This window comes from Schistocerca serialis, chromosome 2 (genome assembly GCF_023864345.2).
Source record: "Schistocerca serialis cubense isolate TAMUIC-IGC-003099 chromosome 2, iqSchSeri2.2, whole genome shotgun sequence".
Classification (NCBI taxonomy): domain Eukaryota; kingdom Metazoa; phylum Arthropoda; class Insecta; order Orthoptera; family Acrididae; genus Schistocerca; species Schistocerca serialis.
In genome coordinates, this window is record NC_064639.1 from 327,934,537 (window position 1) to 327,948,154 (window position 13,618).

The 13,618-nt window shown below is 44.0% G+C and overlaps 1 protein-coding gene across 1 annotated transcript in view; it reads left to right on the plus strand.

The window, feature by feature from the left end:
- The first annotated feature begins 2,609 nt into the window (after nucleotides 1-2,609).
- Nucleotides 2,610-13,618, plus strand: part of LOC126457139 (NADP-dependent malic enzyme-like) — a 115,979-nt gene continuing 104,970 nt past the window's right edge. Inside the window, exon 1 of the mRNA XM_050093207.1 lies at nucleotides 2,610-3,202. Within this exon, the coding sequence (XP_049949164.1) occupies nucleotides 2,699-3,202 (504 nt within the window). The 5' untranslated portion in view covers nucleotides 2,610-2,698. The remainder of the gene's footprint in view (nucleotides 3,203-13,618) is intronic.

Below are 13,618 nucleotides of genomic sequence, written 5' to 3' on the forward strand. Positions count from 1 at the left end.
AACACTTTGCTACAGGAAATGTTCAAAATGTCCTCCGTTAGCGAGGATACATGCATCCACCCTCCGTCGCATGGAATCCCTGATGCGCTGATGCAGCCCTGGAGAATGGTGTATTGTATCACAGCCGTCCACAATACGAGTACGAAGAGTCTCTACATTTGGTACCGGGGTTGCGTAGACAAGAGCTTACAAATGCCCCCATAAATGAAAGTCAAGAGGGTTGAGGTCAGAAGAGCGTGGAGGCCATGGAATTGGTCCGCCTCTACCAATCCATCGGTCACCGAATCTGTTGTTGAGAGGCGTACGAACACTTCGACTGAAATGTGCAGGAGCTCCAGCGTGCGTGAACCACATGTTGTGTCGTACTTGTAAAGGCACATGTTCTAGCAGCACAGGTAGAGTATCCCGTATGAAATGAAGATAACGTGCTCCATTGAGCGTAGGTGGAAGAACATGGGGCCCAATCAAGACATCACCAACAATGCCTGTCCAAACGTTCAGAGATGTCAACACAAGCACCGAACTCAACATTACCTTCCTTTCATTGGGCCAACTGGGGGCGAATCGAGGAAGTACAGTACATACTGACGAAACTAAAATGAGCTCTAACATGGAAATTAAGCGTTTCCGGACACATGTCCACATAACATCTTTTTTTTATTTGTGTGTGAGGAATGTTTCCTGACAGTTTGGCCGTCCCTTTTTGTAACAAATGGTTCAAATGGCTCTGAGCACTATGGGACTTAACATCTTAGGTCATCAGTCCCTTAGGACTTAAAAATGGTTCAAATGGCTCTGAGCACTATGCGACTCAACTGCTGAGGTCATTAGTCCCCTAGAGCTTAGAACTAGTTAAACCTAACTAACCTAAGGACATCACAAACATCCATGCCTGAGGCAGGATTCGAACCTGCGACCGTAGCGGTCTTGCGGTTCCAGACTGCAGCGCCTTTAACCGCACGGCCACTTCGGCCGGCCCCTAGAACTTAGAACTACTTAAACCTAACTAACCTAAGGACATCACACACATCCACGCCCGAGGCAGGATTCGAACCTGCGACCGTAGCGGCCACGCGGTTCCGGACTGCAGCGCCTAGAACCGCACGGCTACCGCGGCCGGCTATGAAGATACAAGTCGACTTAGACAACATTTGCAGTTGGTGTGATCAATGGCAGCTAGCCATAAATGTGGAAAATTGTAAGTCAATGAGGATAAGTTGGAAGATCAAACATATAATATTCGGATACAGTATTACTGGTGTCCTGCTTGACACAGTCAAGTCTGAGCGTAACGTTGCAAAGTGGTATGAGGTGGAACGAGGATGTGAAAACTGTGGTAGGGAAGGCGAATGGTCGACTTCGTTTCATTGGGAGAATTTTAGGAATTTGTGGTTCACTTGCAAAGGCGGCCTCATAATTATAGGACGCTGAGGGGGCCAATTCTTGAGTACTGCTCGAGTGATTGGGATCCGTACCAGGTCGGATTGAAGGAAGAATAGAAGCAACTCAAATGCGGGCTGCCAGGTTTGTTACCGGTTCGAACAACATGCAGGTGTTACGGAGACACTTCGGGAACACAGATGTGAATTCCTGGAGGGAAGGCGACGTTGTTTTCGAGAAACACTATTGAGAAAATTTAGAGAACAGGAGTTTGAAGCTGACAGCCGAATGATTCTACTGCCGCCAGCATACATTGCGTGTAAGGGCCACGGAGATAAGATACGAGAAATTAGGGCTCATACGGGGGCATACAGACAGTCGATTTTTTCTCGTTCTATTTGCGAGTGGGACAGAAAAGGAAATGACAAGTGGTGGTACAGGGTACCCTCCGCCAGGCACCTTACCGTGGTTTGCGGTGTATCTATGTAGATGTAGATGTTATAGTGTTGCCCGCATCTCGTGGTCGTGCGGTAGCGTTCTCGCTTCCCACGCCCGGGTTCCCGGGTTCGATTCCCGGCGGGGTTAGGGATTTTCTCTGCCTCGCGATGGCTGGGTGTTGTGTGATGTCCTTAGGTTGGTTAGGTTTAAGTAGTTCTAAGTTCTAGGGGACTGATGACCTAAGATGTTAAGTCCCATAGTGCTCAGAGCCATTTGAACCATTTTGTTATAGTGTTGTGTTTGTGTCGTTGTTGACGGTTAGGAAGAAGAATGAGGGGAAAACCGGCTCCGGTGCACAGAGTACTTCTCTCGAATAGGACCGAATACTGGTGATAAAAATTTCTTCCGCTACCAGCGTTTGAACCGGATACCTTTGAATAGAGTCAGTCCATACAGCGCGTTTTAGTGACTTTTTTCACTCTATCTGTCCGCTACTTCGTCATTTTCTTGTCACTATTTCTGCGGGAGAGTAGTATGACACCTCTGAAACTCTATCGCAAAGAAAATCACACAGTTTTTTCTTTTTTTTTTATTACCGATGGTGGCAAGCCCCCTGCCCGCAGACACTGAGCTGCCGGGTCTCGGCTGCGCAGGCGAGTGACACTTCATTATCTGTAACGGCCTTCAATCTAAGCAGGAGTCCATCCTATCGATTGACGCGGAGGCATTTCCGCTCTGCCGTTTCCGGACCGGGCTTGTTTATAACGGAGGCGCAGCTGTGAGAACCGGAGAACGCTGGGGTCGCACAGAAATCTGCGCTACTATATCACCCAGAGTCACCAGGCACTAACGAAATATCGCCGTCAGTAATCCGTTAACCATGGACACCGTATCGGCGAACGAAGGCACTGGGAAGACGGCGGTTGAGGCGAAGGATGAGAAAAGTGAAACGGCAGAACATAGCGCGCACTCAGTGTCGACAACCGGTGCTGCTGACAATGCAGGCGAGAAGGCGACGGGTACAACAAAACAGGAGCTCGATCCGGGTCAAGCGAACGCAGGCAGCGAAGCGACCCTGACAATTGGCGGTGCAGCAGTGGGACCAACCTCAGAGTCAAAACCAGGTGTAGCGCCCAGGGCGCAGACAGTGCCGTCTGACGAGACAGTAACAGGTACTACTCTTGTTCCACAGAAGCAACCAGTCGCTGGAAAATCCGTGGGAACACCGGTAGCTCCGACTGCGAAGGAGCCACCAGCAGCGGCCACCGTGTCCGGCCTCCGGAGGGACAAGTTGGGACAGTGGGCGACAGGCGATGAGGGAACAGCTGCCTGCCCTTCGCTCACCAGGGGTGTGGATCACTTGCGCAGCCCTCAACTCAACAAGGTGCGTAGTGCAATAGCTGCAAAAGACACATTTTGAGGAAGGGGTTGAGGGGCTTGGATGAGGAGGGCAGGATGTCATCAGTCTTATGACTGGCTCTATTCCACCCACTACTCCTTCTCCTGTACCAATTTCTTCAGGTCAGACTAGCACTTACAGCCAACGTCTTCGAATGTTTTGTTGGACACATTCTATTCTTTATCTTTCCCTCTACGGATTGCTCTAGTACATGGAACATATTCCACGATGCCTTAAGGCATGTACTGTCATCCTGCCCCTCATTCTAGTCAGTGTTGTCCACATATTCCTTTCCTCGCCGATTCTGAGGAAAACCTCCACAATTTTCGTTTTATCACTCCACTTAACTATCATCATTTTCCTATAAGACCTCAAATGCTTCGATTCTCTCTTATCCGTTTTACCACACAGTCCACGATTCAGTCCTCCTGTGCTCCAGATGTACATTTCCGATTTTTTCCCTCGTATTAATGACTACGTATGATACTAATAAACACTTTTTAGCGAGGAATGCACTGTTTGCCTATGCTAGCCTGCTTCTCTGCTTCTTATAACCTCGTTGCGTCATCCGTCGTGCATTGTTTTGCTTCCAAGTTAGCAGAATTCCTTCACTTCGGCTACTACAGGGACTCTAATTTTTTTGTTAAGTTATTCTTCATTACATTCGTTTTTCTTCGATATGCTCTCAGTTTTTATTCTGTTATCATTAAACTCAAATGAAACATTACGGTTCTAGAGACCTTTCCAGGTCTCAAGACATCTATGATGTGTATATGCAGACAGCAGTGACAAGTGAAGATTTGTAACAAGACCAGAATTCGAACCCCGGCCTCCTCCTTACTTGACAGATGTGCTAACCACAATGCCACCCTGGCACAATGGCTTTGCACAACTGCACAGACTACCCTAGCACGCCTCACTTCTCCCTCAGTCCATACAGTTGTGCAAAGCCACTGTGCCAGGGTGGCGGAGTGGTTTACACAACTGCCTAGTGAGCAGGAGACCGGGTCCATATCCTCGCCTTGGTACAAATTTTCATTCATCGCTTCAGTCTGCATGTATACGTCATAGATGTATGAGACTCGAAAAAGTCTCTGGAACCATATGGTCTCATTCAATTAATGCACCTAAGCCTGGTTTTCAGGCAGGATCCCCCATTTCGTGGGCTGAGATGTGAATGGGACTTTGTACTGGGGAGATTCCGTGGAGTTGCGGAAAGCCACTGTGCCTGGGTAGCATAGCGGTTAGCGCATCTGCCTAGCGAACAGCAGGCCCAGACTCGAATTGTGGCCTTGAAAGAAATGTAGCCCCTTTTATACCTTGTAAAAAGAGATACATTATTAAGAGTAAAAAAAAAAACGCCGAAACAAATACTAGTAAGACAAATTATTTTTCTTGATCCTAGGTCCACAGTGCAATGAATTTTTAATGAGTCCAGTAATAAAATAAAAACTAACAGTTAGGCATCATGGAGTCATTCAAAAACTAATAAGATTAAATTACAGCAGGAAAAAGAACTAAAAATGTCCTTCAAAGGTGTAGAACGTTGTTAATGCCCTGAAACAAAACGAAGCAGACATCTCGAATACTAAAGAAGTATTTGCCGTTATATATTAGAACCCATTTCCTTTTAGGAATCTAGAACTGTTTCCTACGCTACGACGAATTTCTTCGAAACAGGTCAACTTGGTAGAAGTAAACAGGCAGTTTTCTACAGACGTTTGCTTGCGTTTCGACGAATGACAAATACGGCAGAGCTCCTGCAGAGCTTCTTGGAAAAATACAACGTAGAAATGTTTTGAGAAGTACAATGAACGAATACGGCCGTTTGTGCTCTCAAGTAGGTCCTGATCTGAAGGCAACCACTAACCGAACATCCTTCTAAAGCAGAAAAATTTGCACTATCCCTCCAGAATTTTTTTGTCACAGACTTTGTTTACATTTCTTGAGGAATCTCAAAAACGCGTCCTTCGTATATGGTTCATCCACTTTTACTAGTTTGCCGACACACAACTAGCAGAGTACTATTACACTACAGCAAAAAAATGGCTCTGAGCACTATGGGACTTAACATCTATGGTCATCAGTCCCCTAGAACTTAGAACGACTTAAACCTTACTAACCTAAGGACATCACACAACACCCAGTCATCACGAGGCAGAGAAAATCCCTGACCCCGCCGGGAATCGAACCCGGGAGCCTGGGCGTGGGAAGCGAGAGCGCTACCGTACGACCACGGGCTACACTACAGCAAATAGATCTATAGTAATGTGAGCAATTTCGTTTGTTTCGAATCGCGGTAGTACGTTAGAACTTATGCCACTCTCCGACTGCCGGCCGGGGTGGCCTAGCGGTTCTAGGCGCTTCAGTCCGGAACCGCGCGACCGCTACGGTCGCAAGTCCGAATCCTCCCTCGGGCATGGATGTGTGTGATGTCCTTAGGTTAGTTAGGTTTAAGTTGTTCTAAGTTCTAGGGGACTGATGACCTTAGAAGTTAAGTCCCATAGTGCTCAGAGCCATTTGAACCACTCTCCGACTTTACTGTGTACTTCACGCAATAGTTTCATTGCACTTTGACAGTTCGCTTTTATCTAAAATTAGTTTTTTTTCAGTGAAATTGGTGATGTATTCATAGGTTGTTTAGGCACTCCATGCAGGAACTTCATGATGACTAAAGGTTGACCTCTAGGGAAATTGCCGCACCACAGTTGTATAAGGCTTACTCAGGCAAGCGGGGCTCTGTCTGAGTGGATCCTTATTACCCTAGCTGCTCGTGGGTCTGAGATGGATCCCTCGAAATTTTCTCCTCCACCTCCCAGCAGAATGAGTGAGCCGCTACTAGATATCGACACCAATCTCTCGAGAGGCCTCGTGTGACGAGTACTTCAGATTCTAGATTTATTCAGGGTAGTTCTGTCTTTAGTAACAGAACGCATGGTTCGGCTCAGGATGTGTTTTTCATAGTTAAACGAAGAGAGGGAAGCTTTGAGAAAGTTTCCCCTTCCTACATTCACAAGGGTTTAGATGGTATAGCAATTATATTAAAATCTGTAAAGCAGCTGTGCAGTGAAACACTGTTGGTCGAACTCTCCAGTTCCCAACAAGCGACAAACCTACAAAATGCGAAAAGCGTTGGGTAATGTGCCATTGAAACTGAGATACACACAACCTTGAACTACAGCAAAGCTATTGCATATCTGGTGGCCATTACAAAAGAAGAACTGCAAGGTTAGTGGGCTCAAGAATTCGGTTTTAACATACAGAATACCATGGAAGTGGTGAGAGTAACGTATTGTACCTGCTAACAACAGGAACTGTGGGCGGAAGAAAATGTATAGAAACTATCAAAATCAACCAAGAATAAACATTTAGCAAAGGGGAGGAGAACATGGAAGATTTTTGGCTCAATACACAGGTATTAAAGGCTCTGTGATAGATTTCCTGTATGATATCAGTCAACAGATCAAAGTGGCCTGTTTAGATGCTCATTGGTCATGATGGAACTGATACGGAAGGTGATGAAATGAAAGCTGACATATTAAATTCTGTCTTTGGACATTAGTTCTCACAAGAATGTAACACAATTCTTTTGACTGTCGCAAGGATATGAAAACATTAAAAACTTTAGCGCCCATCTGAAAAACAAACGAAGACAAAAGATTGAGGTTTCGTGATCCTCGATTCTGATAACCCACAGCCTGCGTACACCTGTAATAGTCGTATATAGGTTCTGCCCTCCACCATGAGATGGAGGCAAGAAGAAAAACGATTATTGTAAATGTATCTGGAAAGATATTATTATGGCAGTTGAAGGCCGCTCACTTATGTCTCAGACCAGAATAAATAAATGCAAGTTATTAATAATAGCAAATAGTCTCCAGAGGACGTTGCAAATGGAAGACTCCTGGACCAGGTGCGGTGTTTAATCACACTGTCCATTCATAAGATCCAGAAGTCTGTCGACAGTGAGCTTTAGTTCGATGCTATGTTTCGTGATTTCCGAGAAACCTTCGATACAGAAACACATCGACGCCGTATATACAAACCACGTATTTATGAAAACCCGTATGAAACTGGAGACTGAAGACTTTACTAGCATCGCGCAGTACCTCTTTCTTATCATTTTCAGAAGCGAAAGTATCGTCTGGTATACTTGACGAAGTTCTGTTGACAAGACATGAAGCAATCTAAAAGAACTTTTACCTCTCTGAGGCTTTTCAGAAACGACACATCTGTAATTAGGGAGAGGGAGATAATATCGTTAGAAGATTGCTGCAGAAAGACCTAGACATAGCTATCTCTCGTTGTAACTACTAGCAACTCATCCTCAACACGGTTTATCTAATTTACTCTCCACAAATACCCCGAAAGTCCCGATACCAATTGATCCGGTAATCATTCATTAGAATCAGTCAGGACAGCCAGGCTTCAAGGAGTAGCTGTCCAGAGCGATTTACCGCGGAACGACCGCATAAATCTATCGTTCTGGAAACAGGATGATGTTGAGTTATCGGAAAAATCGTTCGAAAATGTTCACCCAAGAAAAACGCTAGGCCAATTATGAAATTCTAGTTCCAACAACTCATGAGAATTGTTCGTCAGTATTGGTTACCGTTAGAGATACACGTTGAAAACAGATCCATGCGTCTCGTCATTAATTTTATTTAGTCAGTGCGAGCACGACACAGAAGTCCTCAAAAAACTCTAGTGAGAAACGTATCAAGAAAGGCGCTGTGTATTGTGACTCGAAGACCTTTGAAATAATAGAACCCAGTACGTTGTCCCGGACGGCAGATGTTCATTGAAGACAGGAATGCTCCAAGGAAGTGTGACAGAACCGCTCTTATTTTCAATGTGCATAAACGATCTATCTGAGCAGAAATCTGAGACTGTTTGCTGATGACGCTGCAGTGTACGAGAAAGTGCCGTCCTTGAGCGACTGTAGCAGAATACAGGATAACATAGATAGAATTTATACTTGGTGTAATAAATGGCACCTTGCCCTCAATGTGGAAAAATGTAGGTTAATGCAGTTGAGCAGGAGAAACAGTCCTGCAATTTCGTATACTGTGTTAGTGGTGTGCTGATTGACATTGCCAAGTCCATTAAATAACTTACCGTAATGTTGTAAAGCTGCATGAAATGGAAAGAACAGGTAAGGGTAACTGTAGAGAAGATAAATAGTCGACTTCTGTTTATTGGGAGAATTCAAGGAAAGGGTAGTTCATGTATAAAGAAGATCACGTACAGAACACTAGTGCGACCCATTCTTGGGTAATGTTCGAATGTTTAGGATTCCGAGCATGTCGTATAAATGAAAGCTGTCGAAGCAATTCAGAAGCGTACTGCTAGATTTGCTACCGGCAATTCGATCAACACGCAAGTACTACGGAAATGTTCCGTAAATTCAAATGAGAATCCCTGGAGAGAAGTAGTTCTTTTTACGAAGTACTGTTGAGAAAGTTTAGAGAACCAGCACTTGCGACAGACTGCAAAATAATTTTACTACCACTAATGTACATCCCTCATAAACACAGCGTCGAAAAAAGAAACGAGGGCTTGTAAAGAGGCACCCAGAGAGTCGCTTTTCCCTCGCTCCATTTGCGTGAAACAGAAAGGAGAACGACTAACACCGATACGAGGCTCCCTCCACCATGCACCTTATATTGATTTGCGCAGTATACGCGTAGATGTAGTTGTAGGCTTCCTTTCGAAATTCTGAGAACCCATTTTCCAACACGAGTTTATATTTCAGTTGTAGTAGTAGTAGTGGTTGTTGTTGTTGTTGTTGTGGTCTTCAGTCCTGAGACTGGTTTGATGCAGCTCTCCATGCTACTCTATCCAGTGCAAGCTTCTTCATCTCCCAGTACCTACTGCAACCTACATCCTTCTGAATCTGCTTAGTGTATTCATCTCTTGGTCTCCCTCTACGATTTTTACCCTCCACGCTGCCCTCCAATACTAAATTGGTGATCTCTTGGTGCCTCACAACATGTCCTACGAACCAATCCCATCTTCTGGTCAAGTTGTGCCACAAACTTCTCTTCTCCCCAATCCTATTCAATACTTCCTCATTAGCTATGTGATATACCCATCTAATCTTCAGCATTCTTCTGTAGCACCACATTTCGAAAGCTTCTATTCTCTTCTTGTCCAAACTATTTATCGTCCATGTTTCACTTCCATACATGGCTACACTCCATACAAATACTTTCAGAAATGACTTCCTGACACTTAAATCTATACTCGATGTTAACAAATTTCTCTTCTTGAGAAACGCTTTCCTTGCCATTGCCAGTCAACATTTTATATCCTCTCTACTTTGACCATCATCAGTTATTTTGCTCCCCAAATAGCAAAACTCCTTTACTACTTTAAGTGTCTCATTTCCTAATCTAATTCCCGCAGCATCAACCGACTTAATTCGACTACATTCCATTATCCTCGTTTTGCTTTTGTTGACGTTCATCTTATATCCTCCTTTCAAGACACTGTCCATTCCATTCAACTGCTCTTACCTCCAGCTTATATCACGAGTAATTATCCCAGAAAATTTAAGGCGTGCCTTTAGGGAATGAAACAAGTAGGACCGGAAATGTTTATTGCACACTAAGTACCCTCCGCCTCGCATCACACGGTGAAGTATAGTCGTAGATGTACGCGCCCTCCATTCTACGATGAAAGATTGGCTCTGAAACTGACCTCTAAGCCCCTCCAGGAAGGGCCATTCCACCAGAGATTGCAGGAGAACATCTCAGGAGTTTGGATGAGTAGTACAGAGGTACTTGTAAATTGAAGAGCCGAACAGTGTTGCAAAGGGTTAGTTATTAGGAAGTTTCTTGTGGTATGCAGAGTTCTGATTTCGTCTCCAGTTTGAAATTTAGGTTTAGACTCATTCTGTAGTTGTTTCTGCATTAAGAGCCGGCAGAGCGGTTCTAGGCGCTACAGTCTGGAACAGCGCGACCGCTACGGTCGCAGGTTCGAATCCTGCCTCGGGCATGGATGTGTGTGATGTCCTTAGGTTAGTTAGGTTTAAGTAGTTCTAAGTTCTAGGGGACTTATGACCACAGCAGTTGAGTCCCATAGTGCTCAGAGCCATTTGAACCATTTGAACAACGAGACTGGACTGTAGATCAATGGAAAAGTGTCGCCTGGTCGGATAAATCATGTTTCTTGTTACACCAGACCGATTGTTGCGTCCGCATCCTCTAGGTCAGTGATCGTCAAAGTTGTCAGTCAAAAGAGCTATATGGCAACAGAACATGAACTGAAATTTCTTCTAAGAGCCAATTTTTTAAAACTTAAACCATGTAGGCAGTTACTTCGTTATTAACTTAATTAGAGTACTCTTAAGTCAGGTTTTGCAAAAACCTCCTCAATTTGAATGAAATAAATTTGCTGAGGTGAATCCCTTCCAACATACCCATCCACAGTACAACGAAAACCCAGCCAAAGTTGCAGATTTCACTTTTTTATTTACTTTATTTCGGGCCAGGACCCATTTTCAAATCATCGTGCCAGTTAGTCAAAATGGTATTTCCAAAAATACAAAATCATATCAAAAATATATAAGTATTATGAAGTGAAAATGAACAGTTACAGCGCATAGAGTCACCGCGTAAAAAAAGAGTAAAATTTGCGAATTTGGCTGGTTTTTCGTTGCGCTGATTAAGAGAAGTTGAGGGCTAAGAGAAGTTGAGGACCTGCAAATATTTCAGCATGCTAGAAGTTCATACCCATCCACATTTGTGTTTTATACTTGTCTCGTCTGCCTCCTTTCATTCATCCTCTGTATATCCCAAACAGACTCACCATACCTTTCTCAATATGCGACACTACAACTTTTCTCGTACTACAACGCTCCCTAAAATTAACAAACTTCGCTGAAACTTTTAAATCTCAGTTGTGCTTTAGGCACGTTGGATAACGATGTTATTTATGAATAAAGGTAGACTTTGAGGTATCTATGAAATTAAATCATTACAATGACTGGCACAAACTAATGTGAGTAATGATCTTGCATGTCTTTGGGCATTTGAGTAAATCAGCTTTTTATGTGGCTTTTAATTATAGCTAAGGTTCGACATTCTCAGCAGTAAGACAACTTCTCTTCACAAGGTCCATGGTTGAGAATGTTCGTTCGCATGAATACATAGATCTGAATAAGAAAATAACAAGGGACACTAGTTTTTCGGCTGATTATGAGTCAGGAATACTGTTCCAGGCGTAAAAAAAAAATCACCGTTTCTTCACTTCAGAGCACTCGCCTGAAGATAGACACAAACACAAACAGGATATGAAGAAATTGATTTAAGAAAACCAGACATATTTACAAGTATATTTATTTGTTGTTGCACGGGCTTGTATTTCTTTGTAATTATCATCATCTACTCCACTTATTTACGACTCATGGATATTACTAAACCACTTTGCAAATGTTTCCTTGTTATTTCATTCTCTCCTTTCTTTCTTTTTTTTTTTTGAATCGATTGCACGCTTCATAATGCACTAACTTCAGCACGTTAAAAATTATCTCGCGCACCTGTCATAGAACCATTTCGATGACATTGTCTCGAGCCGAAAAAGCGGTGCGAATGGCAACGAGTGGACGTGGTCTGAGTCATCTGCACACACGCCTAACACCACTTCTTCAAAATACTCTAGCCCAAACCAAGAATCTACTTCTGTGCATAGGCCAGGAAGTTTTATTCGCACTGTGCGTGCACGACCGCGCGTGATTTTTGCAGAGTAACAATCAACGAGATAAGAGCTGCCTGAGGCTCGCGAGCCACGGTTTGCCGACCACTGTTCTAGGTGAACGTCTGCTTGAAGCAAGTACAGCACTACCGACTCCGTCCTGTGGGGACAGCATTAGTATACGGGCACATTCACTTGGGCTTCCACGGGACCTGTAGTAGTAACCGAATGCACTGCGACAGCTGCGCACTACATGAACATAACTGCGAACTACCTGCTCTCTTAACGCTTAATATCTTCCTTGATGACGGCATGTCGCAGCAGGATAACTGTCCATGTCACAAGGCCAAAATTGTGTTAGGGTGGCTTGGAGAGCATGATCGTGAACTCATTTCTTGTCTTGGCCACCAAATTAGTCTGATCTGAACCCGATGGAAAACATCTGAGATGCTATCGGACACTAGCTCTGTGCCCTATACTAAAGGCCCATAATTTACTGGGATTTCGTGGTCTGTGTACAGACTTGTGAAGCCACATATTTCCACATTCCTACCGTGGGCTTTTCGAATCCGTAACACTCAGAACTGCTGCTGCATTGCATTCCAAATGTGGACTAACACGCTATTAGCAGGTGATCATAACGTTTTGGCTGTTTGTGTGCGTTTTTTGAAGAATACGAAGGAAGACTATAGAGTTTTGGTTGGAGACGGACCGCAGCTAAGCTAGGACAAAGATGGGGAACGAAATCAGCCGTATACTCCTGAAAGGAACATCCCACACAGTTCGCTTAACCGATTTAGGAAAACCACATAAAACTTAAATCTGGACTGGTAGATGGGGATTTGAAACCCACGCCTCCAGAATCTAGGTCTGTTATCTTAATCTATTATCTTAGCCGGCCGGCGTGGCCGTGCGGTTATAGGCGCTTCAGTCTGGAACCGCGTGACCGCTACGGTCGCAGGTTCGAATCCTGCCTCGGGCATGGATGTGTATGATGTCCTTAGGTTAGTTAGGTTTAAGTAGTTCTAAGTTCTAGGGGACTGATGACCTCAGATGTTAAGTCCCATAGTGCTCAGAGCCATTTGAACCATCTATTATCTTAACCGCTGCATCACATGGCTCGGTTTGAGTTTCTGAGACTGGCATTTACCTGCGTTTGAATCTGCCCACAGTTAATTACAGCACTCAGATTTGCGAATGTCTTGTTCAGCTATATCACAAGAGAGCACTCCGCGCGATAAGCTATTGGAGCAACGTCATACTACTAGCTATTGACATTTTCAAGATATTCATTTAGTATTCTAGGTAACTGGTACGCGGCACGTCATGAGGTCTACTTTACAAAGGAACTTTGTTTCTACAGCTAGATTCATAACATTATCACCCTGAAGTTTTGCCGCATTGACATTAAACCTCGTCAAAATGGCATGTACTGTAAAAAAACTGCACTGTCTGTCAGCAGGTAATACAACATGCAGCTTGAAAAAACACGCTATGGGTGAATGCTGTAAATATTATCTTATAATTATGTGCTGGTGAGTACGTAGGATACCAGTGTGTTATACAGCCAACACGAATTTAGTAGCTGTTCTGGATATGTTGTCGACTGTGCATCACGTCTTGTCCAAATAAGTTACGGCGCAGCTATTGTATTATCAGTATGAATTATTTCATTTTCTCGTAAATAATTTTTGTTTCTAAGTT